Raw genomic sequence first — 27,531 nt, 5'->3', positions numbered from 1 at the left:
GCGTGTCATGTGGAAGACAGAAGCAATGGGGAAGGAACTATGAAAAGTCATGAGGAACGTTACTGACCACATTGGGGTTCCCTCTCGGTGAGTGGGAAGACAGACAGGCACGGCGGAAACTCGCAAGAGTGAGTCACATGGCAGTCGTGTCCCATGCAGCAGGCAAGGAGAGCACAGGTGTTTTTCCCAAAGCAATGACTCCTCAAATAAAGGTAAGATGGGGATTTTATTCAGGGAACCACCACACATACTCATTTCTGAGCATGCTCAGTTGCAAGGTTAAGGAATACATTCCTGAGCAAGCTCAAGTTAAGGCTATAATTTTAGAAGGAAAAATAGTAAACACACTTTTTAGCATACTTGGCTCAGGGTGGTTTTCAGGTTTGAGTTTCTTCTCTGGTTTGGTTTTAGTTTTTTTGCTTATTTCATTTTTAGCAGTCCAAGGAATTGAATCAGGGTCTTCTCACATGCCTGGCAGTGCTGTACCCCTGAACTACAATCCTGACATTCTTTTTACTTTTTCTATTGAGACAAAGTCCAAGATGCACCGGCCTGGAGCTCACTTTGACTCTTCCTAAACTTCCTCTTGCCACAGCCTCTGAAGTAACTGGGATTGCAGGTCTGCATCACCAGGCCTGATGTCAGACTGGTTTTGAAGGGCGGCGGTGCTTGAAAACCATAACAGTAATTAATGCAAGGAAAATGCAGTTGAGGTACCACAGTTAAACCTGAAGGCGGGAGCAGTAGCGATGCCCTCTTTTGTTAGCACAGACAAGAAAATCGGCCAACGGAGTAAACAAGAAAACAGAATAGAACAAATTGGTAAATCTGTTAATAAAATTCTGTTATCAAAGAACAAGAGCAGTGGTTCTCAACCTTCCTAACGCTGCAACCCTTTAATACAGTTCTTCATGTTGTGGTGACCACTAACTGTATAAAAGAATTCTGTTGCCACTCCATCACTGCAATTTGTTACTGTTATGAGCTGTGATGCAAACATCTGATATGCAGGGTATTTGATATGCGACCCCAATCAGGTCACAACCCAGAGGTTGAGAACCACTGAGTTGGAGGCACTTCAGCCCACAGATGAGGCGGCCTGAGGTCAGAAATGCCTCTCCTGCAGCACCTTCCCAGACCACAAACCAAAAATCAGAAGATAGGTTCAGGGTAATTTAATGAAACCAGAGCTGAAAAGGAGACTTGACAGACAAGCTAGGAAGAGAAACTGGAAGCCTCAAGCCTCCCCACTGAGACATTTTATGAATGAAAACTGCATTCCGTCCAAACTGCGTTCCGTCCAGGATGACTTGTACCTTGGGCATGAAACGCACACTCTGTTTTCTCAGGCCAGCGGAGAAGAAAGATTAGTCTCTCTCTGTTATTGTCACTTTAACTCTGAGGTCTGCCCTGGGTGGCTCAAAACTTGGGATTGGCGTTGGAGACGGGAGCGAGCTAACTGCATTTAGTACCGGGAGTTTGTCTTTCAGCATCTCTTAGCTTTGGCCCAGGAAAGAATAGCTAATCCTATTTGCTCTCGTCCGTTGATTGTTTTGACTGTGGCCAGTGTCTAGGCCAGCTGTGCTTTCTCCAGGGTCCGTGTTTAATTCATCAGCGGCAAGCAGATTGAGAATCGCTTGTTGAAATGCCAGTGTTTGTTCCTCTCTGTCTGTGATACTGAGGACAGAAACCAGGACCCGGTATGTGTTAGACAAACACCATCCCACCCCTGCCCTGTGTTTGGAAGTGTAACGCTCTCCCTTTGAGAGTCTGCCTATTCTCCCAATTCTCTAACTCTTTGCCAGTTCCAGCACTCCCATCTAAAGTCTAAACATCAGCACAGAGGGCGGGGCCATTCCCTAAGTAGAGAAAACCCAAGAATAGGCTATATAGAACCATTCATCCTGGGGACTCAGAGGTGAACTAGAGATACGCCATCACAGCATATGGAGCCTGTGAAGCAGCCGAAAGGATGAATGAATTACACACAGCTTGAGTGGGAGGTTTCAATGGCACGGCGCTACAGGAAGCAGTGAGACGGCGAGGTGTGTTTTGAAAACCATTGAGTTACACGTGAAACAAAGGCCAAACCTGTCCACTTCCTAAAGATGGAAGTGGACAGAAAGGACATCCCGGAGGACAGGTGAACGGCATTGGGCATCAGTGAGAAGCGGAAACAGACACGAGAAACATGCATGGCCCAACAAAGATGCTAACACACATCCTTCTGTAATCTCTGTACCCAAGCTTCCTTCTGTAATCTCTGTACCCAAGCTCTGTGCTCAGGCTCCGAAGCAAATAATAAAAACGCGAAGAGACAGAAGCCTCAATTCTTGTTACTGTCTAAAGAACATACCGTTGTACTTCCATTTTAACTACTGTCTCAGGTGCTCGTTACAGAGGTCTCTCCCTCTCTTGGTTATCTTCGTCTTCTTAATAGTCTGGTCGTGTCTTAAGTAAATGTCTCATTCCAAGCTGGAGAGAATGAATGCCCAGCAAGTAGAGATGCCCGCCACCCAGCCTGGGTCCGTCCCCAGACGCCACATGGTGGAAGGGGCAAACAGCTCAGCAAGTTGTCCTGACTCCCACGCACACTGTGCCACGTGTGCACACACAAATTAAGTTCACTAAATTTTGATATAGAGAAACGGCCTGCTGGAAATGAGCAATTTCTATACTCACACTTCCGGGGGACAAGAAAGTGAGAGATGACACTCAGTAGTGGTAACCGTGAGAAACCCTTGCACATCAACTGAACTCTTGGTAAAGAAAACTGTACACATCCTGCCTGGTGTCCCCTTCATTTGTCTTTGAACGGATAACTGAGACCGCGCAGCCTCTAGCACATCAACGCCCCGACAAAGTGGGAGAAAATACCACCACGTCCATAAATGATGACGTCCTCACCCAGGAGCAGAGCTGAGATGGTAGGGGGATGGGCACGTGAGCCTCCACCACTCCCTTCTATGAACATAAAATCCAAATTAAATTGGCTGGTGCCTTCGGGGTGTTAGCTACTTACCACTTCCTTGGGTGGGCTAGAACGGCCAGAATACACTCCCTCTAACACATGACCTAACAGAAACAACTAGAATAAATATTTTTAATTTCTCTTATTTTGTTCTCCAGTGTGTTTATTCAATATTTGCTGAATGCCAGTATTATCTTAGATGCTGAAATGGAGTGGTGGAAGGGTGGACTATGAAAGCAGACATAGCAACCCAGTACTGTCAAAAGACAAAGACTCGCCTCTGTTTTGCTGTGGACAGCCTCAAAAGGGGCTTCTTTCCTCCTCACCCGTGTGCAAAGGCTCCCAAGAAGAAATAATGAAGTCTTCTCGCTTCTGAGGCATCAGGACAGGACTCAACCGTATAAATGACTTCTGTCAAGTTTCCTCTATAAAAGCCCACTATGAGATGAACGCCCATCGCTGCGTTAACATGCAAAGCACACATTCACCACATAGAGCAGAAACTGCCGCACATTGGCACCGTCGGCCACACCCGTGCCAGCTTCCTTGAAAAAGCAGGTTAAGTGCTAATCATTGAGCAAGTGTGGAGAGCTGGGTGGCAGAAAGTGGCACGCTGTCCTCATCCTTTCCACGCCTTGCAGGCATGGCTTCTCGCAGCCAGCAGTGTTAGACAACGAAACTTCACGCACCAAGACCCGCACGCAATGACAGAACATACATCAGCTCACGTATTCCCTATGTTTCACGCCAGTATACAGAAAAGGACCTCACCAAAATACTACGGGCACACATTTTTTCAGACTAGGCCAGAATATAAAATAGAAATGTAGCAGAATGGTGTTTTTTTTTTAATTTTAATTGTGATCTATTTGATTTCAATTAAATGATACATAATAATTGTGCCCATTGATGGGGTACAGTATGATGTTTCGATGCAGGTATAAAATGTCAATGAGCCCATTGGAGTGGTCAAGTACAGTCATCCTCTCAGGCATCTGGAAGCACCCCTAGTCCTTTCATTGAGCTATTTTGAAATTCACAATAAATTGGTAGCCATACAATAATTACTGGTCATTGTTATCGCCCCACTGAGGAACAGAGCACCCCAGCCAAATCATGAGCCAACCTCTCCCATTCCATTACTCTCCTGGACGCTGTGACTACTGCATTTCTCCCTACAAGTATGGACAAGCTTGTTAAGCGTCCAAGCAGGAGTGAAAACATGAGCTATGTGCTTCTGTCTGGTTGAGCGTCACATGACCATTGCTGAGCACGGCAGGGCTGCGTTCTTCTTTGCGGGGTGGATAGCTTTTCGGGTGTCCTTGACAGAGATGGCAGAGGTGGGGATGAGGGCGCCAGAGGGAGCTTCTACAACGAGAGGCATTAAAACAGACTTTATCTGTTTCGTGTGCCCAGATCCAGGCTTTAAATGGCTAACATAACACTTCCTTAAACAGTCTCCAAGAAAGCCCAGCAGGAAAATGCCAGTCCCCAGGAGGCTCTGCTAATCCACCATCTGATGGCATGTCATAGCAGGCTTGGCATTTGTCAAACATACATTTGTGAACAAAGATTTTTCCAGACCAGTTCCCTCTTTTTCCCTCTTTTTAAAGACCTGTGACAGATCCAAGGCTCAGGACATAGTGGTATCTGTCAGTGTATGGCCTTCTTACAGATCCACTGCAAAGGAACTTCACAACTAGAGGCTTGAAGGCCGGATCTGTGGATGGCACCACATCTCTGTATCCTGCTGTTCGAAAGAATCCTGTAAGAAATCAAAGGTATCAGTCGCTTTGGGTAACGTGCACAGTGGAAGACTTGAAAGGGTGAGACAATAAAAGTTGACTCTGTCTCCTTCTCAGACCCCTCAGGTCCCCAAACAGCAGAATGAATGGCTTTATCCTCCCCTTGAAAGTGTCACCACATTTTTGACCTTGCTCTGGTCACCACTGTTCATGTCTGTCTTTGTCCCTTATCGTCTCTATTTTCACTCTTCATTGCCTGCCCTGTTTTCCTTGTTTCCCAAGCCCTAGGGTTTTCCTCGCTTCCTTCTCTTTCCTCACTGCCCTCTGTCCTCAAAGACTGTACCTTATGCTTAGAACTGGGCCATCTTCCCACCTCCAGCCGTCCTTGTTCCTCAAGCCGATCCAGTAAAAGTTTTTGCCCAAGTACTCACGGATGGGGATCTGAGCAAGAAATTGAAGATGGTAAATCAAGACAGCAAAGGTGCAGGGACACCAGGGACCCTTGGAGCATTCACAAAATCATCCTGTACTCTCTCAGAACTGGGTGAGGACCGAACGCCTGTACCCCAGAATGCATGCGTTGAAACCCTGGCTTCCAGTGGGATAGCATCTGAGTAAATTAGGCTTATGTGAGCTCATAAGATGCTGCTCCCATGACAGGCTTCTACGGCCTTAAAATCAGAAAAGATCAGAGCTGAAGCTCTCTTGAAAGCCAAGGAAAGACACCCTTGATTGAGGTGAAAGTGGCTCTCAGCGGGGACCTTGACTTTTGAGGCCCTCCTGGTCCCAATGCTGTGTCTGTTTTGTTTCAACCTCCTCTCTATGGGCTCTTATCACAATGACCCAGATAACTAATCCCTCTGTTAGCTTGCGAGGAGCCACTCCCCCCGCCCCACTGACCTTTGGTTTATAAACACATTCTTAGAGATAACAGATAAGCTATGGTCGCCCCCCACCTTCCAGGGCTACTTCCTCTCTGATTAGATGGAGTCTGATAGGAAATCAACAGAAGCAAGCGGCAGCGGCGCTCACCTTACTTACCCAGTGCACCGCCTATGGTTACCCTCAAAGTGCTAGGCTTGTGTGTTCTCCTACTAGATTCTCGTTTTACAAATCCTTAATCTTGTCTTTAACAAGGGGGTGGGAGTGTGGTAAGGCAATGGGCCTGATGGCAGAGTTAAACTAAGTATACCCGCGTGTGGGCTACCCCCGGACCAAGATAAACGATGCTCCGCTCTAGACGGTGGTACAGTCAAAAGAAGATGTTTGTGCCCTAAGGGAACTGCCCAATACATTCAGGAGAACAAGGAATAAATCCAAGAAGATTAATCTTGTTGTAAGGTTGAGCATTCACATAATGAATTTTCAGTGTTTTCCAGGGACAGCTTAATTAATTGAATTGGGGCTGAATAACTTGCATGACCTCTGTGGCGTTTTAGATTAGCGTTTGTTGAACAGTTTCTTTCGGAGAAAAGTCTTTTATAAGGAATCAAGAAAACCCAGTGAAATTCCAGCTCTCCTGTTGCCATGATACTACTTGATGTCCTTCTTGGCCGTCACTTTGTGTTCTATTCCAGGAAGACGGCGGCTGAAGAGGAGGAGCGTATGGGCTCTGCTGTGGATGGTCTTCCATTGCCAGACGGCAGTCTCACCAGCAAGAAGAAAGTAAAGTGAAGGACAAACTCTCTGCATGCCCAGGGTGGGCAATCAGCTGGAACCCTTCTGGACTCTTTTAAGGCAGAATCACCTCTGTTTTCTCGTCACTTGGGGTTCAGGTTATAAAACCCGAAGATCTTCACTACACATACAAAAGCTGGCACCGTCTGGGCCCTGCCAACCACTCAGTCACCAGCTTCAAGCCCATCAACCCTCCTTTTGTTTTTGTTTTTTGTGACAGACCAAGAACATCTCGCATTAGGTCTGCACAGCTTTTCCTTCTCCCTGTAAACACCCTTGCCCCAGATTTTCATGACTGTCCCCATGCAGACCTCAGGCCAGCTTCTGAGAGGTCCATGTAAAACAGCACCCACAGCCACCGTTACCCCAAGCTGCACGTTGTCTCCAAAGCATGAATTAGCATTTTTGTTCATGACTTTGTCTCTTCTGACTACAAAGTAATCACTGTAATGGCAAGAATGTTTGCTTACAACCCTCCCAATGTCTTGAGGAAATACAGGAAACTCTATGCAGTAAGTACTTTTGGGGCAGCAGACTGTGGAGTCAGCCCTCGTGCTACAGAGGCAAAAGTCTCCTAAAAGAAATCTCCGCCCCTTCTGCTTCGCCTGAATCCTAAGCATGCATGCTGGAGTAGCAAGAAAGAGTGAAGAAGGGGGGGGGGGGGGGGCTGGGATGAAGTGACACTCCAGTGTTCAGGGTGGCTTGCTTGCTCAAAGGACAGCTTAAATGAAAAGAAAAAGGTGTGTTGTCTGCTTTCTCCCCTGGCTTACTAAGAAAGCCTTTCATTTCTCAGGCTGGGACTGGGGTTCCGTGGTACAGTGATTATCTAGTGTATACAAGACTCTGGATCAGCCCCCCTCACCACAAGAGAGAAGAAAAATATTCATTGCATTTTCTCAGCATCTCCAATACGGCAGGGAAGGGGGGAGACCTCGGGCAGGGTGGTAAGGAGCACTTTCATGAACCCCCTGCTTGCGCTGGCTTATTGTGCTCAAGACCCAAACAACGCTAAGCCACTTGACCAGCCCTTTCTACTAGCATGAACCCAGATATTCAAAATTTTCACCATATCACTTGTAGTTGAAGGACATCCTACTTGGAAAACGCCTTCAAACACAGATAAAATTACCTTTCTGTCCTCTGACTGATTGATTGGGGTGTGTGGGCACACGGACACGTGTCTAACTGAAGGAACAGCATGAAAATACACCCAAGGGTGTAACTCAGGACTCTTATCCCACAAAGACAGTGTGAAATGGAACACTTGGGTGTTGTGTCACTTGTGGAACGATTAATGTTTGATTGTATTCCAGAAAGGGAAAAAACGCAAAAACTAAAAGTAACAAAGACATTTGTTACTTTTAAATTTTAATTAAAAATTAAACCAAATACATACTTTTCTTTCCTTTTTATCTTTTTCTAAGATTACTGTTTAAACTCTAAGCCGAGCATGGTGGCACACACCTTTAATCCTAGGCAGAGGTAAGCAGATCTCTGAGAGTTCGAGGCCAGCCTGGTCTACAGACCAAACTTCAGGACAGCAGGGCTACACAGAGAAACTCTATCTCAAAACCAAAGAAACAAACAAAAAACACCCATATATATTGCATATGCAATATATTCTATACTATAGGTAAACATGTGTATATATATATATATATACACACACACAACTTATAGGTAATATTTTTAATTAAAATGAAACTACCAATAAGGTACAAAATATACTCCTTAAGTTTCCAAATTAATATGGTCCATGAAATGCACCTGAGCTATTTTAATACATATTGAGGAAAGTCAGTCACACAACAGAACTATTAAATAGTCCGATGTTTTGATGAATTAACACCATTTTAATGACTAAAACATAACCAAAGAAAAATAATTGATGTGAATATAATCATGGCTCATAATAATTAAAGATAGGTAGAATTTTCCCATAAGAATTTAAAAGAGTTAATCAAATTAGAATAAATCAGAATCTTAAATAATCTCTAAAAATAAAATAGTTAGCATCCAACACTACTTTATTTCTTTTCTTCCATCTAGTACTAACTTGCTAACAGTGCAGCTTAAAGCACAGGTGTCAACACACCCTAGACACAGAAGGCCTCTGGTTTTCAAAACCATAAGGAAAGACAAAATTCCTCAAGAACCCGGTCCTCCTCTACGCAGAAAGACAGCTAGCGCCGACTCCCAGACACCTGCAAGTTAGCCCTTCCCTAACTCGTTAGCACACAGCATAATTTATGTTGCTGCTGGAGCTAATTCTCTGTCGCCATGTGTTGTGACTCCCTGATGCTGTGTCTGGAGGAGTCTGGGGGACAAACGTTTCGAGCTAATTGTTCACTTTTGCTGTGGACTTCAGTCAGATCCTCAAAACAGTCATAGCAAAATGAAACTCGCTGCTCCTAAAGTTCCCAGAAACAAGGCCATTCTCCTGTGCAGCGAAGAGATTCTGGGGTATCTCTTCCATTCTGGCTTAGAGAAGGGATGAAGGAAAAGCAAATCTCTGAGGAATGGTTTGGAGTTTAGATCCTTCCAGAAGTTCAAGTGTATAAGTGTTCTTTTGAGAGAAAATAAACTAAATATCTCATCTTTTCTCAAAATAGGAATTAGCAAGCCAGGTGTGTGGTGGACTCCTTTAATCCCAGCAGATTAATCTGAATAGAAAGCCAAGTCTGGAAATCATGAATTTGAAACCAGCCTGGGCTACAAAACCTCTATCTCTCAGTTACTAATAAGCTATTCCCTACGGTTTGATCTTTTCCCTTCAAATTAAAACAAACGGCAATATCAAAACAAAAAATAATCAAGAAATTAACACTAAAAACCAAACTAAGATTTCTTACTTTCTTCTTCTATGTGGATTGTAATCAAGTTTGACGAAATCTGTGCCAGGAGGTCAACTCCTGACACTGCTAACACCCCTAGGACCAGCAGAGGTGTGGAGAGGGAGCTCAGGAAACGGGACCCCCACAGTGTTCTCTGCCTCTTAACTCAACCTTTTGGACATTGTTTCCAATTTAGAACTTACTGAATTCCAAAGAGTGAGAAGAAAACGCTCAGCTGAGGACATTTAACCCCTATGTGTGGCCCTTTTGTCTTGGTGCCCCTTTCCCTCCCTCCCTCCTGAGTTCCACTGATGCCACAGAAATCCTTGCTTCTTTGTTGGCCTATGTGTTTCAGGACCTAACACCTTTTAACTAAGTCTGTGTTTTAGGTCTAGTTCTTTGCTGCAATGCTTGCCACCCTCTTACCTCTAACACATACACACACACATACACACACACACACACGTATATAAGCACATCATACATTCACACACAAACACAAATAAATAAATAAATAAATAGCTTAAATATACACACAGGAAAATAAACAATTATTTATAAAAAAGACACATACACAAATGCCAATAAATAAATGTTTAAATACACACACATGCACACAAGAGTTAGGAGGCTGAAGCAGGAAGACCACAAGTTCAAAGCCAGCCTGGACTACACAGCACAGTCTCATCTAAAAAGAGGGAAAGAATGGGTGAGGGGAGAAGAAGAAGAAGGGAGGGGGAAATGCTCTATACTTTCTACATGTTTTTATTTACCACTTCCTGGTCGTCCAGAACCGTAAGGAGATGTGAGCCTCTGTCTACACAGAATTCCAGACTAGAATTCCAATCCTTTTTCTCTATTGAGAAATAGTAACAGTGGCTACCATTTCTCACCCATAGGTCGGGGCAGCTGGGGCAGCTGGGGCAGCTGGGGCAGCTGGGGCAGTCCTTGGAACCTAGAAGGAAGAGGACACAGCTCACATCATTTTTGGACCAAATGATCCTGGAAATACATCCCCAGCGTATAGCTACATGGACAGAACCCTTCCCAGATGTCCAGCCCCACGACAGCATGCCATGATGTGCACTGGAAAAGGAAACAAACCAGAAAAAAAAACAACAGATATGGTCATCTGGAGCCAACAGAAATTAGAAAGGATTGTTAACCTCAACAAAACTGACTTACTTGAATTTTTTTTTTTTTCTGGCAGAAAAGCACATCAGATGCCAAAATGATAAGTGCTAGAATTCTCCTTGCTGGGTTCTTCTAGGAGATTCACTCCTCATTCCTTCAAAGCACTTGGAATGAGAGGGCACTGTGAGAATATCTCAGGAGACTTCAGTCTATTGGTTTTCTCCTTCCATGAGACACATTTGCATAAAATCGCCATAAGCCGTTCTACCACAGGACCACAGGGGCACATGAATACAAAGAAGTATGGTAGACTACATACTCTAGATCAGGAACCAGAAAGCAGGGAAAGGTTAGGTAACTTCCTGAGGGAAGGCTGCACCGTGGCACCAGGATTAGGGTCTGCCGACTGAGGTGCTAGTTGAATTTTGGGAACTTGCATCTTTTCCAGACAACTGTAGCACAATCTGCCTGGATCAAAAAGTCCCAAGTTCCTGGTATTTTCCCTATGGAAAGTTAGGGCTGGAATACAATGTGGAGAGCAGGGCTGAAGCTTTAGAACTCTCTAGTAAATTCTGTAAAGCCCTGTCATCAACTGTCATCTTGATTTATAATATAAAATGAAAGGTTAATCTGAGGTGAGGCTGGTACTTACCACAGTACAAGATCCGTTGGTACATCACTAAACTCAGGAGAATCACAGTCAAAAGCCCCAAAGCCACTGTCACAAGGCAGGAAAGACGGGGCCTATGCAAGACAGCTGCAGAAACACAATCCAAAGCAAGATTCTGAGTCACACACAGAAGCTCAGGCAAGAACCTCTGGTATCTTACAGCAGTTCTGCCTGGAGAGACTGAGACCCAGGCCACACAGGTTCCTTTCCTGATTGGGTCTAGCGCTTGCTCTCAAGTTAAAGGAAACTCTTGCCTTTGCCATTGTGGCTTATATGCTCACACACCCAAGTGTGTGACACTTGGGAGCTAGTCTGTAGACAGTCTCTGCCTTTAGGGAACTGAAGGACAATTTGCCATTATTTACAAGAATTGCAAAGTGTTTGCCTTTTGACCCAGCAATTTCTCCTCAAGAAACATTTTCTACAAATACTCACATATGTGTAAAATATCATACTTAGAAAGCAGCAATATCTATAGGAAGAAAAGGCCTAATATCTAAATCTATCAACTAAAAAAAAATCTAAATTTTTATTAGCAAAAGACCAGTCAAATATATTTATATCCACGAAATACATAGCTTCTGAAGACGAATCTTTTAAAAAACAAATACAAAGTGATTTTTCGATACATAGCTAAAAGAAAGACATATTTCTCAGAAAAGGGGAACTTGCTATAGCTGAAGTCTATCCAAGACCACTTCTCTGCCTTTCAGCTAAGATCAAACGTGGAAATCAATCCAGGCATTCCATAGTATTTCCCTTTTAAAGAGGAAATGGGTGGTTAAGAGAAGAAACAGAAGCAAGAACTTTCGCTTGTTTTCTTTTGTATCCTTTAAATTTTAAATAAATAAAATTTAAACTGAATCAAAATAGCCTTCATCTCAGAAGTAGATGATAAAATCCACCTTGTTTTGCATGTAACTATTGGAAGTATAATAAATACAGGTTGGCCTTCTGTTTGAAGATGGAACACTGTGTCACAATAACCATGTGGCATAGATCCTCTGGGAATACTGCATCTAGAGGCAGAAGAATCAGTAGTTCAAGGTCTTCCTTGCTACACATCAAATTTGGGGCCAACTGGGGCTACATGAGACTCTGTCTTAGGAAGAAAGAAAAAGAAAATTTAAATTCCTAATTTAGTCTCATATATCTATTCAAATTTTAGATACACTATTCTTATACATTGTTATCCATGAAAACATCTCAATTTTTTAAAGTAATTTCATAATGAGAGAAGCATCATAAGAGTTCAAAATGAAAAGAGAACACTCCTGCATTGCTGGTGGGAGTGCAAGCTGGTAGAGCCCCTTTGAATATCAGTATGGCAATTTCTCAGAAAATTAGGAAACAACCTTCCTCAAGACCCAATAATACCACTTTTGGGTATATATCCAAAGGATGCTCAATTGTACCACAAGGACATGTGCTCAACTATGTTCATAGCAGCTTTGTTTGTCATAGCCAGAACCTGGAAACAACCTAAATGCCCCTCGATCGAAGAATGGATAAGGAAAATGTGGTACATTTACACAATGGAGTACTACACAGCAGAAAGACATAATATCTTGAAATTTGCAGGCAAATGGATGGATCTAGAAAACATCATATTGAGTGAGGGAACGCAGACCCAGATTGACAATTATCATATGTACTCACACATAAGTGGTTTTTAAATATAATGCAAAGAAAACCAGCCTACAAATCATAATCCCAGAGAACCTAGACAGCAATGAGGACCCTAAGAGAGACATACGTGGATCTAATCTACATGGGAAGCAGAAAAAGACAAGATCTCCTGACTAAATGGGGAGCATGGGGACCATGGGAGAGGCCTGAAGGGGAGGGGAGAGGAAGAAAGGGGAGCAGAAAAAAATGTATAGCTCAATAAAATCAATTTAAAAAAAAAGAGTTCAGCATGATAAATATTTTGACTCATAAATCACAAATAACTATCATTATATGAAACAAACTGCAACAAACAAATAGAATTCACCTTTAATTCCAGCACTCTGGAGGCAGGAGCAGGCAGAGTGAGTTCAAGGTCAGCCTGATCTACATAGATTTACATAATGAGTTCTAGGACGGCCAGGGTTACCTAGAGAGACCCTGTTTCAAATAATAAATAAAAATAAAGTAAATAACAATTACACCAGATTTGTGGCATAGATGCCTTTTTTTTTTTTTAATTTATGGTTTCCTCATCCCCTGAGACAGGAATTTGCTGTTTAGTCCTGGCTGTGCTGGAACTTGCTCTGTAGACCAGGCTGGCCTTGAACTCAGAGATCTACTTGCTTCTGCCTCCTGATGCTAGGTTGTTCATTACCAAGTCCACCTGCATAGATGACTTATTAATGAAATAAAAAACCCTCATTTGCTAAATGAAAAAAGGTATCAAATTATAATTGTATTTGAGTAGCCACCATCCAACTTAAGAAAATAAGTAAACCAGAAATTTTAATTTATTTTATATATATATTAGTTTTAATTATTAATTATTATGTCCTTTACTTAACATATAATATATATATAACATACAATATTATTAAGGTCTATACTTCAAATATACATTTCTTTTGACTTAATATTTCTAATCCTTACAAATTAGAACAGATATAATAAAGGAAAAAAATCACACATATGAAGATGTGCAGTTCTATATAGTTTATAGAAACAGAAATGCCCATGATTTAGAACAAATGGTAGCATTAAAAACTGTAACCAAAAAGAGGAGACCATGATGACAAGATTCTATAACAAACAGAGAAAGCCTGCAAAACTACAAAAGAGAACATATCTTCTGGAGTCAACTGCTTGAGATGGAAAATCAAGCATTCATTTTGGCAATTACATTGCTCCCTGCCTCAGATGTGAATCTGCATAGAAAATGGCTTTTGTGGGCGTTACTGGTGTTGTTCCCTGGCCCCCCAGGCCACAGGACCAGCGGTCAGTAGGGCCAGCGGTCAGTAGGGCCAGCGGTCAGTAGGGCCAGCGGTCAGTAGGCTTCAGCTCTTTTTATGCTATCATCATTCAGTTGCAATATGAGAAGCGGGTGGGGCACAGGAAACAAACTTACATTCGTAGGTCCATTTCTTGTCTCAAGAACCCTTATAATTACCCTCAGTAAAGTTGTTGTTTTTATCATGCCATGGTTAGGGAAGTAGAGATGGTAGGATTTCAACAGTTACAGTAAACTGCTCCAAGCCTGACTGCAGACAAAACTCTCTTGCAAAACTCTTACTTTCGAACGGGATCAATAAAAATTAGCATGCTTTTCTACATGTATAAAATTCTTAGGAATAAAGAAAAAAATTAACAACAACAAAAAAAAGATGGCATTGCCATTAGCTGGAATGGCAAAAGTGTCTAGAAAAGAATTTTCTTTTTTGTTTTGTCTTGTTTTTCTCGAGACAGGGTTTCTCTGTAGCTTTGGAGCCTGTTCTGGAACTAGCTCTTGTAGACCAGGCAGGCCTTGAACTCACAGAGATCTGCCTGCCTCTGCCTCCTGAGTGCTGGGATTAAAGGTGTGCGCCCCCACCTCCCGGTTTAGAAAAGAATTTTCTGAGACCCAGGTCACAGCTGCACTCCACGCCAAAGGTCCATATTCCACATCAACACTACAGACTGAACCGACAAGTGTTTCTTCAAATCCTCGATTTGCTGCGCTCTGTCCTCCCGGTTGTCCTCCCGCTTGTCCTCCTCTCCACTCCCCCGCGGCCCAATCTTCAGGGCTGATGTGACTCACTCACCTTTGAGCTTCGATCTGGAGCCATTTGGGACTTGAGGCGCAGCAGGCAGCTCCAATGTGCAGTAAATATCGCTGTCAGTCATCTCCACCGAAGGTCTTTCACACTCGGTCGAGGGTGCCGAATGAGAGCAGGGTGAGAGAAAGCGCCCGTGAGGAAATGGCCCATCCTGTAAAACAGCAGCAGGAAACTTGACAGAAACAGAAGCGATTTATTCAGGAAATGATTCAAGTTCCAGGGCTGCTATAGAGCTTTATATTCAAACTGTCCTTTAAAGGCGGCTGCAGCACACTCCTTAGGTGCCCAGTGGGCACACCCCGACTCCCAGTCTCGTCTTGTTCTGCCGGGACAGCAGTGCTCACGCCCACATTTCTGTATGGATTCGGCACTGAAAGTGAGGAGGTCCTAGACCTCATCAGAGTCTCCTTCCCTTAAAGAGACTGACACCAACTAGAACTGATTTCATCAGCTCGTGGGCCTGCTGAGTCGTGATGAATGCTTGTATGATGGGCTGCTGGCTGCGTGGAAGAAACAGCCTTTGGTATTGAAGAAACAGACTCCCGTGTGTTTTGGGAGTGCGGCACAACACTATCTCACCCAGAACATTCTTCCAGGTCTGTACGCACCTTTATTCCTCACAGTGGCAAATACACCACAACCTTTTCACCTTGCTTTATTCTTCCATGCAAAGACAATTACAAAGAGAAACAAAAGCTAATGAACTATCAGCAATGGATTTCTAGTAGGAGAAAATAAAAATATTAAAAACCAATAAAAAAAACTCACATAAGAAAACATGGGAATTGAAAAACAGATCATTGTCCTGACTGGTTTATTGTCAACTTGACATAGGTCAGAGTTGTTTGGGAAAGGGGATTCTCAGCTGAGAAAATGCCTCCATAAGATTGGTCTGTAGATGGCATTTTCTTAATTAGTGATGATATGGGAGGGTCCAGCCCATTGTGAGTGGTACCATCCCCGGAATAGAGGTCCTGGGTGTGCAAGAATGCAGGCTGAGCAAGGTAGAGGAAGCAGCGCTTGTCTGCATCAGCCGCTGCCTCCAGGGCTCTGCCCTGTTTGAGTTCCTGCCAGCTTCCTTCAGTGACAGACTGTTCAAGGCCAGTCCAGCTACACAGTGAGTTGTGTTGTGACTTGGATGCATTAGGTGGTTTTCCTATTGCTATGACCAAATACCTAACAGCTGAAGCGTGTTGATGGAGGAGAGCTCATTTTGGCTCACAGGCGAGAGAGTGCAGTCCCTCATGGTGGAAATCTGCAAGGCGGGGCACAGAGAGAGGTGGACGCTGATGCGCAGTTCAAGTCTTTCTTTTTGAGTCTTGGACCACATTTTGTCGCCGGCGCCGCCCACATTTTGGGTGGATCCTCCCACCTCAGTAACTCCCTCACAGACATTCCAGGAGGTTAGTCTCCTAGGTAACTGTAGAGCAGTGGTTCCCAGCCTTCCATCTGGTTCCTCATGCTGAGGTGACCCCATTGCTATTTCATAACTGCAGTTTTGCTACTATTATGAATTGCAATGTCAATGTCTGATGTGCAAGATAACTGAACCCTGTGTGAACCCTGTGGTGTCACGACCCGCAAGTTAAGAACCGCTGTTCTAGATCCTGTCAAGTTGACAACCGATATCAACCATCACAAGTCCACCCCTCGTCAAGTTGACGCTCAGATATAACGCTTTTAAACCACAGTCTGAGGAAAACACATTGAGTAGAGATAACAAAATTGACAGGAGCCCACAAACAAGAGCTGTAATAATTACAAAAATATGTTCAAACACTTTAAAAAAATAAAGGTCAGAGTGAATAAAAAGCTAAGAATCTCATCAAAAAAATGGAAACTACAAAAAAGAATCAAACAAATGTTCTGGAATCCTATTCATAATCTTTAATTGAATATGGTCAATAGCAAATTAGAACATTCAGAAGGAAGATCAATGAACATGAAGAACTTGTAGGATAATATCAAAGCTAGGGAGTTGGCTTAGGTCATAAAGTGTTTGCATGCAAACGTAGGACCTGAGTTCAGATCCCTGGCAGCCACATAAAAACCCGTCATGGCGGCACGCATCTGCAATCCTGTGCTGGGACAGTAGAGACAGGAAGATCCCCAGGGCTCGCTGGCCAACCAGCCTAGCCAAATTGTTGAGCTACAGGTTCAGCAGGAGACTGAATAATAGTAATAATAGTAATTATTATTATTATTATTATCAGTTGACTAATTTCAGAAGACACTCAACATCAACCTCTGGCCTCTACATCAACCTCTGGCCTATACATTCACATATATATACACATGTGCATGGTGGGGTGGGTAATGTATGATGAATGTCACCAGGTGAAAAAATAGATTATAAAAATTTGACTGTACAAGCCTAGGGAGGTTTCTCAATGGTAAGAGCACTCATCACACAAGCATGAGGACATGAGTTCAAATCCTAAGCATTCGTGTAAAATTTTGAGCAAAAGTGGCATGCACCTACAGGCCCAGTATTGCACTGAGTCAAGACAAGAGAATTTGCTGGAGCTTGCTGGTTGCCAGCCAAGCTCCACATTCAGAGAGCTTTTCCAAGGGATGAAGGGAAGAGTGATACAGCAGGACACTCAGCATCCTCCTCTGGCCTCCCTGTGCATGCTCCCTTGCACACACACACACTACACAGACTCACACATACAAGCAAAAAAAAAAAAAAAAATACAAGTCAATGAATGGCAACAAAAGAAGCCTGAAAGGGAGTATTAGTTTCCCATCATCACTGTAACAAACCACCTATGACACACTTAAGAGCCACAGTGACATAAATGTATTTTCTTGATGTTTCAGAAGTCAGACATCTACAATCACTGAGCTTGCAGAATGTTCCCCTTTGGGAACAAGCAGCTTCCTTCACTCCTCTAGTGCATCGAGGCTGCCTGCTTTCCTGGACTTACCATTAGTCCACCACGTTCAAAGCATCATTTCTACTTCTGCTTCCTCTGTCGCACCTCCTTTTTCTGACTCACTGGCTCCCCCGTGAGTACATCGGAAGCACGAGGGTGGTCCAGCACAATCCCACATAAATCATGGCTATAAACCGAGCACTTGTGAAGCTTAGGTCAGAGAATCACAAGGTCCCAAACAGCCTGGGGGCATGGTAATGACGTGTGTGTGTGTGTGTGTGTGTGTGTGTGTGTGTGTGTGTGTGTGTGTGTGTGTTATGTATATGTGTGTATGTTTTCTATATACATAAGTCCATCACAACTACAGAACATCTTTTACCGTATAAGTTGCTGGAAGCCATTACTAAGCCTGTCCTCCTCCTCCTCCTCCTCCTTTTTCTACTCCTTCTCCTTCTCCTCCTCCTCCTCCTTCTTCTTCCTCCTTCCTCCTTCTTCCTCCTCCACCTCCTCCTCCTCCTCCTCCTTCTTCTTTTTTGTCTCTCTTTCTCTCTCTCTCTCTCATCTAGGAGGGACATCACACTGTGGTTTTAGCCACTCCAAAAACTATCCAAGGCCCTAAAAGTATCCTGGGGTAACCACTCTTGAGTCCAGCCTTGGATGTCAAAAGAAAAGGCAGGAGAAGCCCAGTCGATGGGTGCTCTCATTAGTCCATTGGGCTAATGAACTTTGGTTTGGCATTTTCAAAATACCAGTTTTGGGTTTTGCTGAGTCTCTGCCTGGGGCTTGTAATGATAAACTCCTGCTTTCTCCTTTCTCTCGTGTCTCTTTCCAGGCACAAGCACTTCTCTAAATTACTTAGAATGAGTGTAACTTTTTTCTCTTTTCTGTGTGCATGCTTTCCCTAACACTTAGCTTTTTGGGCTTCCTCACTCTCCAGCACTCCGCTCCTCGTCCTGTGGTGACTTACCGTCTGAACTCCACTGCCAGTTTAAACAGAGTGGCTTTTTTCCTTTCTCTTTTCCATTCTCTTTCTACCAGCAGCTGCCAAGATCTACACTCTGCCTGCCCCGGGGGTTTTCCTTTAGACACTAATAAAATTGTCCTTGTGCTTCAAAACAATCAGTAGTAATAGAAAGCATTCCAACCACATCATAACCCAGATTGATCTAATTAAAATTTGTCCCAAATTACATCGAACACGTAGAGAATACATGCTTTTTTTCAAGTTTGAAAAAAAAAGTTAATAAAAACAGATGGTATATTGGGCTATAATACACATTTCAATAAATTTGAGATACTAGGACATTTTCATCTTTATTCATGTGTGTGTGTGTGTGTGTGTGTGTGTGTGTTTGCATGCTTACAGGCGTGCACAAGAGAGAGACAGACAGAGAAAGAGAGATTGGGATCACACACACGTCACGCTGTGCTTGGGTAGGTCAGAGAGCAATTTTGCAAAGGTGGCTCTCTTCTTCCACTTTCTAGTATATATTCTGGGATTTAATGCAGGTCACTAGGCTTGTGCAGAAAGCCCTTCACCACCAGAGCCATCGCACATCCCGATGTTAGGATATTAGACATACATGCACGAGAGCCACCTCACATGTTAGGATATTAGACATACATGCACGAGAGCCACCTCACATGTTAGGATATTAGACGTACACACACGAGAGCCACCTCACATGTTAGGATATTATACGTACATACACGAGAGCCACCACACGTTAGGATCTTAGACGTACGTCCACCAGAGCCACCTCACATGTTAGGATATTAGACATACATCCTATATCTGCAAAGGAACCGGCAACAAGGAAAAGAATCTCCACAAGTTTTTAAACACTTGGAAATTGAAATAAATAAGTCATAAATCAAAGAAAAGAAAAAGAAATACTTCAAACTGTGTGCGGTAGAATGCATGTAGCATTATTAATTAATAAAATATCACCATAAATGTGAACATTAGCTAAATGATGCTTAGAACTATTGCAACTTCCAATGAATAGAAGACAGATAAAAATAATCAGGGTTTGAAATTTGATAACAGCAAATTAAAAACAGAAAAGTGTTAAGAATAAAAATAATCCCAGATCAGATCAGAATAGTAGGGAATTTAGCAAAAACTCAAATTTGGTTCTTATGAGATTGAGATCGATAAAGCTCCCATTAGCGAGAGAAGAAGGACATTGGTCGCAGGTCAGGGTGAAATCTTAGTAGTATGTGTGCATGTGTGCACCTAGCGCCCTGGGTCCCCTGGGACTGGAGCTGCAGACAGCTGTGAGCTGCTGTGTGGGTGCTGGGGATCAAACCCAGGTCCTCTGGATGAACAGGCAGTTCTCTTAGCCTTAGAACCATCTCTCCAGGCCACAACGATTCTTTTTTAAGGTAAGAACAGAGCATTACTGTAATGCCTGTAATCTCAGCATTCAAGAGGCAGAAGGAGGGGAACCATGGTAAATTCAAGGTCAGTCTGGGCCACAAAGCAAGATGGCCTCTGCCACCACCTCTCCAAAGAGAAAAGATTGGAAGCACTAAGTCTACCTTAAGGAAAGAAAAAAAAAAAAAAACTAAGTCCAATGTTAGAGGTAGGAAATGAACAAGATTAGAGCAGAAATAAATACAGAATTTTCAAAAATGAAAATTAAGCAGCTTTGAAAGGCTAAGCAAAATCGACAACCCTTGGGCTGGTTTAAGCAAAAGAGACAGGCTCAAAGCGCAAAAATCAGCTTTTGACAATGTGGCCACCATCACAAACTAACTTTCTTGATCCACAGATGTAAGAGAGCCTTCTGTCAATGACAGTCTTCTAGAATTTCTTTCTTTGGTGCTGTGTAGCTTCCATTATAAAAGTCTTCAACATCTTGGTTAAATCTACACCTAGGGTTTTTGTTTCTTTCTTTGTTTTTTATTCTATTCTTTATTGTGAATGGAATTTTCCCCTTGACTTCTCTAATTCAAGTAGTTTATTTTCAGAATATATCAAAATCTAAGAATTTTTAAGTTAGAAATGAAAGAGAAGTCTTGCTCAACCAAAATAAATAAATAATAAATAAATAAATAAATAAATAGAATTAAAAAAAAAACCTCAAAATGGATCAAAGGCGTTAATGTCAGCTGAAAAGCTATGGAGGAAAAGCATGGAAGACACACCTGGAGACAACACGGCCACAGATCTTGGTAGGGCTCCACTAGCTCAAGATTATGTCATCTCTCTTGGGCTAACAGTCAGTAGATGCGGGAGGGGCGGATCTCTGCAACAGCCGCACAATAACTATGGGGCTGAACTTTCCCCTCCCCCTGCTACCTAAAATCTCACAATGTGACTGTCAGCACCTACTAAATGGGCTACTTATCATCTATCTAACATGGGCCCCCCCCCCCACAAGCTTGCAAGAGAGGAACCCTCTCTTTGCCTATTGGCTGAAGCCTCTTCAGCGACCGAATTCTCCTCAGAGATCCCACCTGTCTATCTACCCAGGGAGCTAAGAATTTCCCTAATAAGGTCCAACAAGATGGCTCAGTAAGTAATGGCGATCACCACCAAGGCAACCTGAGTTCAAGTCCCAGGCCTACCTGATGGAAAGAGAAACCAACCCCCCAAGTTGTCCTCAACTTATACATCACGTTACAAAAGCACCAATTCTCTCTCTCTCAACAATCTCCACCACAAGTTTCTTACTCCAAAGGACAAGCCATTTCAGTGTCCCTCTTGAACCCTGAGTTCTAAGAATTCAGAAAATGGCCCTGAAACTTGGGTAAGCACACCTTAGAAATGGATTGCCCAGTGGAGATTCCCATGCCTCTGCTACTGCTTTTTCACACCCACACTGGCCTCTTGGGCTGTCAGGACATCTGTCATCTCTGGACTGAGTTAGACTTACCACTGAGTAAGATGCTTCGCATGGTCTGGGATCAGACAGGTTGCCCTAAACAAGCTAAGTTTAAAGATGCTTAATTCCTGCCCGTGGTGTGATATCCTTTGGGGCCACACTCACCTTGGCCCCCACACTCTCTCCCGATTCCCACCTTCTTCTCCCCTTAATAGCCTCACAGGTTCTACCCCAGACTGCCCTCCCGAATCCAGTAGATCCCCAAGTGTGGAATATCTCCACCCCAGTGGTTGCTACTCACCACCAGCCAGTCCTAGCTCGCCTTAAGGACCCCTGCCCCTTCCCTTCAGATCCCAGTTTCCATTCCCTGAAACCCGCTGCAGAGGCCTCAATCAAGCCCATTATTACCCGACTTTTATCTCAGAGACCTCTAATTCTTGTGGATTCGCCCTGCGACATCCCCATTCTTCCTGTGTGTAAGCCCTCTGGTGCTTACCGTTTAGTCCAAGACCTCCGCCTCATTAATGTAGCAGTTACTCCAACACACCCACGGGTCAACAGCCCGTACAACTGGCTTTCTATCATCCTCCTACAGCCTCCCACTTTACTGCCCTGGACCTGAAAGATGCCCTTACTGTCCCCTTACACCCTGACTCATGCTTCCTCTTTGCCTTCACCTGGAAGGACCCTGACACCAGGTCCTCCAGGCAGCTTACATGGACTTACTTCCTCAGGGCTTCCAGGACAGCCTTCATTTCTTTGGTCAAGCCCTGGCTCGGGATCTTTCCACCTTTGACCCCGGTCCTAGCACACTCCTCTAATATGTAGATGACCTCCTCCTCTGCAGTCCCTTCCTGCCTCTGTCCCAAACAGGCCACCTCTTCACTTCTAAACTTCCTCAGCTCCCTGGGATAACATGTTTCCCCATCCAAGACTTAGCTATGTTCTCCCACTGTGGTGTATGTGGACATTCGACTCAGCCCAGGGTCTAAGACCCTCACCTCTGACAGAGTCCAAGCCCTGCGGGATCTACAGTCCCTGAGCACAGCAGAACAGATTCTCTCATTTTTGAGCCTGATCGGATTCTTCTACCACTGGGTCCCTAACTTTGCCACGCCTCTGTACCCAGTAGATAGGGAGACTTTCAGGGTGCCCCTCACCCACCTGGCCACCATAGGCTGCCTCTTCTTTTTTCTGCGGGATGCCCTCCTAAAGCCCCCCTGGTGCGGGAAAATTGTCTGTATTCTGTCAATCATGTTTTAAATAAACACTGATTGGCCAGGCAGGAGGTGTAGGCAGGAAAACCAGACAGGAAGTGGAAACGATGCAAGGAGAGCAGGAGAATTCTGGGGAGGAAGAAGTTGATTCCTCCCACTCCTGCCCAGGTCACTGAAGCAGCAGGATGTGAGCTGCCCCACTGAAAAAGGTACTTAGCCACATGGCTAAAATAGATCAGAATAATGGGTTAATCAAGATGTGAGCGTTAGCTAATAAGTAGCCTGACCTAATGGGCCAATCAGCTTTATAACTTACAGAGATTTCAGTGTGATTTTTCTCTGGGACTAAGCATCTGGGGGGATGGGCAGGACAGAAAAACCCCCAACAAACAGGCCCCCTTATGTTACAGAATGGCGCCCAACGTGGCCTCCTCATGTTACACCCCCCCCGCCCCCCCCCCCGACTCTTCCAGGCCTCACTAGACCTTATCACCTCTATACAGATGAAAGGTTGGGAGTGGCCTTCTAGTCTGGGGTCTTTGAATTAAGCTGTTGCTTTTCTGTCGAAACAACTAGACCCCACTATCTGTGGATGGCAGCCATGCTTGAGAGAGCTCTAGCAGCAGGGGCTGAACTCACCCAGGATCCAAGATCGCCCTGTTGCAGCCAATTACGGTATACTCCACCCACCACCTCTCAGACCTCCTGAGCCATTCTTCTCTCTCTCTCTCTCTCTCTCTCCCTCCCTCCCTCCCCAAGGAGCCAGTGGCCTTAGGCAATGTCAGGGCTGACTCAGTAACCTGGAGACTGGCCTCCAAGTCCACTGGATCAAAAGAATATATTTTGTTTGGGGCACCCTTCTATCAGCTGTTATCAACCAGAGGAGAGGGACGAACTCCTAACAAGGGGGCCATGCGAAGGATGGATGGGTCTACTTAAAGAACCTTTCATTCTTCCCCAGGACCAGGTTCTCTCCATCATCTCAGACACCCACCAGACCTTACACATAGGTCCCAAAGCTGCTAGGGTCATGGAGCTTGTGTCAGAAGCTCTCAGCATTTCCTGGAAGAACCACATCCCCTACTGTCCACCATCCTCGGGAAAGAATGAAAAAGCCAACAGGCTCATCAAATGACAGCACCAACTCTCCTTTGAACTCAGGTTATCTCGGCCCTCCCTTCTCTCCATTGCCCTTACATACCTCCGGGCCACCCCACATTCTCCTACAAGCCTAAGCCCTTTTGAACTCCTTTATGAAAGGCCCTTTCTCCTCAACCAGCGCTTCCCAGCCCAAACACCTCCATTGCCTGGGTACCACCCTACCTCTCCCTCTTGAGGTCCCTTCTCCATTCACATGCTGACAGCTCTCTGCCCCCATGCCAACAGACCCAGCTGCTCCTGAGCCTGCTCCATCCACTCTCCCCTTTGTATGAAGAGAAGAGACATGACTGTTCCAAGGTATGACTGAGGGGAAGGTTTTTAGTGTGTGTGTGTGTGTGTGTGTGTGTGTGTGTGTGTGTGTGTGTTAAAGAGTACAACTGGAGGCATCTAGAAGAGTCGAGAGCAAGAGAGAAAGTAGTAGACTTTTCAACATGGCCAGGAGACTAAACTGGGCCATGAGAGGATGGGGGGGGGGACAAGAGAGGAAGAGAAAAAAGAGAAAGAGCAAAGAGGAAAGAGGACCAAGAGAGAGGGAGTCAAAGAGAGTCAAGAAAGAACGGCAAGAGAGAGGGAGGCAAGAGAGGGCCAAGAAGGTACAAGGCCAAAATGGCAGGGTTATATAGGAATGATTGGGGGAGGGGGGGTGACCCATGAGCTGGAGTTTAGGGTAGGGTGTAGAGGGTAAAAGTGCCTGTGTGCACAGAGAAGCCAGGAAAGCTAACCGTGCAGGCATCCTTCAAGGGAAAGAGGTGTTTAACCTGTCCTCCTCCTGGAATGCTGGCCACGGATGTAGTTCAAAGGCTTGTGATCTTTTGCTGTCTGATGAGCCAGGTTCTGCCCATGTCTCCCAGAATTTACATTTTACTTGTCCCAGTCCCTCTCCCTCTAAATTTTGAGCATCGTTTCTAAACTATAAAACTCATTCTTGTGAGAGATGTCATTTGTACTTTATAATAGCCTAAGTGACTTCTCTGTTTGTTATCTTTGGGCCAGGCCTCCTGACTCCCACAAGGACTATGTTTACCTCAGTCACTCACCCTAGACCCTTATCTTGAGCATTGTTTCTAAGTCAACAAGAATCCATATTAGGAACAAAGCCATATGTGCTTTGTAAAGAGCATCAAAGTAAACGTGTCTTAAGCTTTGTTGCCTTCATGGGACTGAGTTAATTGTTATCAGAAAATTTATTTCCAAAATTGTGCTGGCCTAAAATAATGAATCTGGTGGTCAGACTCTCAAAGTCTTGGTCCATCACTGGTACCAGAGTTGGGCAGATCAGGTTTCGCTCTTTTCTCTTCAGGGATTTTTTCCCAGCCTGCTGTAAAGCTTGCAGGAAACCTCCACAGTAGGGGGCGGGGTAAAAGGGCTGAGAGCAGCCAGAGGTGCATCCTGGACGCCAGAATGTATTTTGGTGTGTTAATAGACAACTTGGCTACTCATTTGTTTCCAGTTTCTTTTTGGACTTGACACCTATCTGCCCACTTGATCAGCGGACTTCATAATGCTATCTCAAAACAACAGCAGACCCAGACAGCTTCATCCAACGCAAAAGCAAACCAAGAGACAGTGTCCTATAGATCACCTTCCCAGCCACTTCCGTCTGCTCCTCTAGCTGGCTCTGTCCACCTACAGTCTCTTCCTTACAGACCCACTCGGGTACCTAACTCTTCTCCACCCCTCTCTCCTCTCGCCCTCTCTTTCTTGCCAGTGCTCAGTCCTTGTCCCTCAGCAGGAGAAACCAGGCAGCTGGAGGACACCTAACTGCAGTTTTTCTCTGTGGGAGTTCTCAGCGCTGCCGCTGAGGACAGACTTCCTCCGGAGCCAGGCTCCGGGCGCGGATCAGACACGGAAAGTGCCAGCTGTAACGCACAGGCTGGCTCATCGCTGCCACTTCCTTTCTTTCTGGGAGGTTCTCTGTAAAAGCATTCCCATTTCTGTATCCTTCTCCTTTTTCCTAGCCCAGCACTGCTAAATTCCGCCCTCCCCTTCCTTGTCAGCCCCGCTCCCCCCACCTCCCACCCCAAACCGTCCTAGCTGGCCCACCACCCTCCTCTCTGGTCCTGCCTCCAGAATCTCACTCCAGCACTGCTTCTCTCAACCGGAAAATCCACCTCGCCTCCGCTGTCCAGAAGGAAGAAAAGTCAATAGCTACCTTCTTGCCTTCTCTAGAATGATGAGTTCCTCCCCATCCCCTCACAGCTGGTTTGAGTCCAATCTCAGCCTATAAAATCCCCCTCCAGGTCAATGCGCCTTGATCTGACCAGTGCAGCTCTGAAGTGGGACCCTGCTCTACCACCTCGTCCCGAGAATCAGATTATGACCCTCACTTCCTTGCACTCAAGCCTGGATTGCGTTTGGAAAATGTTCAATTTAAAATGTGTCCAATTTACCAAGTCCCAAGCTACTTTATTTAGCCTGCAAAATGCTTTCAGTGACACAGTCCACCTTCCTCAAGCACAGTCTCTTTCTTCCTCTACCATGCTGCTCCTTTCTCCTCCTCCCCTCTCTGCAATTAGTTTCTTTTCTCTCCTTCTGAAAGACCTGGATAAATCCAGATCCCCCTAACAGGAAAAAATAGAGCCAAAAATCTAAGCAGGGAGGGAAGAATCAGAAATCTAGGATTAGCAGGTTCAGTGACTCTGTTTCAGGAACTAGCTGAAGATAAAGTTGTAATCTTGAGAAAAATCCTGAGAAACAGGGAATTGCCCCCTTGTGATTATCTTTGGTATTTTTGGAATACTCTGTTTCAGGAACTAGCTGATTATAATCTTGAGAATAATCTTGAAACAGGGAGTTGCCCCCTTGTGATCATCACTGGTATTTTCAGAGTTTCCTATGACACCCTACCCCCTTCGAATTACTGGGCTGTAGTTTCTTCCCTTAAAAACCCCTTCTCCCAGTTACTCGGGGTTGAACTCCTCCCCTGCATGGGTTATGAGTCTCGGCCCCAGTGCACTGTTCCTGTCTTGCCGAATAAACCTCACGTGATTGCAGCAAGGGCAGTCTCTCATGAGTTACTGGGGGGGGGGGGGGCGGGGGGGAGTCATGTTATCCTGAGACTTGAGTGAGAGTCTCCCTACACCGTGGGGACTTGCACTTCAACTTCAGAGCTGCAGCCCCAACACACACACACACACACACACACACACACACACACACCTATACCACAGCTCCCAGCTATGAGCTATAAACCAAAAAGGGCTTAAGACCTTCCAAGTGCCAAAATTCCCCTGCCCTGCCTAACCTCCCCCCAACACACACACACACACACACACACACACACTTACTTTCAAAGTCCAGTAGAGGATTCCAAAACCTCATGCAATGGTCTCCCAGTGTCCATCCTGAGTTATCTGGTTTGTTTACTGACTGTGGCTGTATTTTTTAAGGGTCTCATGTGACCTGTGGATGTCATCTTCTGTCTCAAATGCAATCTAAGTAATGAGGCCACTTTTAATAGTAATAATAATAGTAATAGTAATAAGTAATAGTAATAGTAATAAGGCCACTTATTATACACCTGATTTTTAAGGTGTGCATATATATGTATGAGTATGTATGCGTATGTACACTGTTATGTCATTCAAATCCACTGGGAGAAGCCAGAGACTTAGTGAAAGCTCCAGCATTAGCACAAGACACCCCA

At 44.6% G+C, this 27,531-nt stretch overlaps 1 protein-coding gene and 1 long non-coding RNA gene across 4 annotated transcripts; one reads left to right on the top strand and one right to left on the bottom strand.

The window, feature by feature from the left end:
• Positions 1-79: 79 nt before the first annotated feature.
• LOC148122627 (uncharacterized) lies at positions 80-7,786 on the top strand. Its single transcript, XR_015737458.1, has 2 exons — positions 80-212; positions 6,294-7,786. It is a non-coding gene; the product is annotated as an uncharacterized LOC148122627 (long non-coding RNA).
• Klrg1 (killer cell lectin like receptor G1) lies at positions 3,810-15,185 on the bottom strand. Of its 3 annotated transcripts, XM_048444313.3 has the most exons (6): positions 14,781-15,184; positions 11,014-11,118; positions 10,001-10,182; positions 5,060-5,157; positions 4,587-4,736; positions 3,810-4,339 (listed from the first exon to the last, which is right to left on the bottom strand). In XM_048444313.3, exons 1-5 carry the CDS (start codon positions 14,860-14,862, stop codon positions 4,625-4,627), a joined length of 579 nt encoding a protein of 192 aa, XP_048300270.3. In that variant the 5' UTR covers positions 14,863-15,184; the 3' UTR covers positions 3,810-4,339; positions 4,587-4,624. The 3 variants fall into 3 exon arrangements, with proteins under 3 accessions (XP_048300270.3, XP_085543189.2, XP_048300269.3); XM_085687063.2 differs by having other exon boundaries at positions 3,810-4,736; positions 10,121-10,182; positions 14,781-15,185; XM_048444312.3 differs by having other exon boundaries at positions 3,810-4,736; positions 14,781-15,183.
• Positions 15,186-27,531: the final 12,346 nt, after the last annotated feature.

Source organism: Myodes glareolus, chromosome 3 (assembly GCF_982192425.1).
Source record: "Myodes glareolus chromosome 3, mMyoGla1.1, whole genome shotgun sequence".
Lineage (NCBI taxonomy): Eukaryota > Metazoa > Chordata > Mammalia > Rodentia > Cricetidae > Myodes > Myodes glareolus.
Note: the sequence above shows the minus strand (reverse complement) of the source record. Positions and strands in the feature narration are given on the sequence as shown.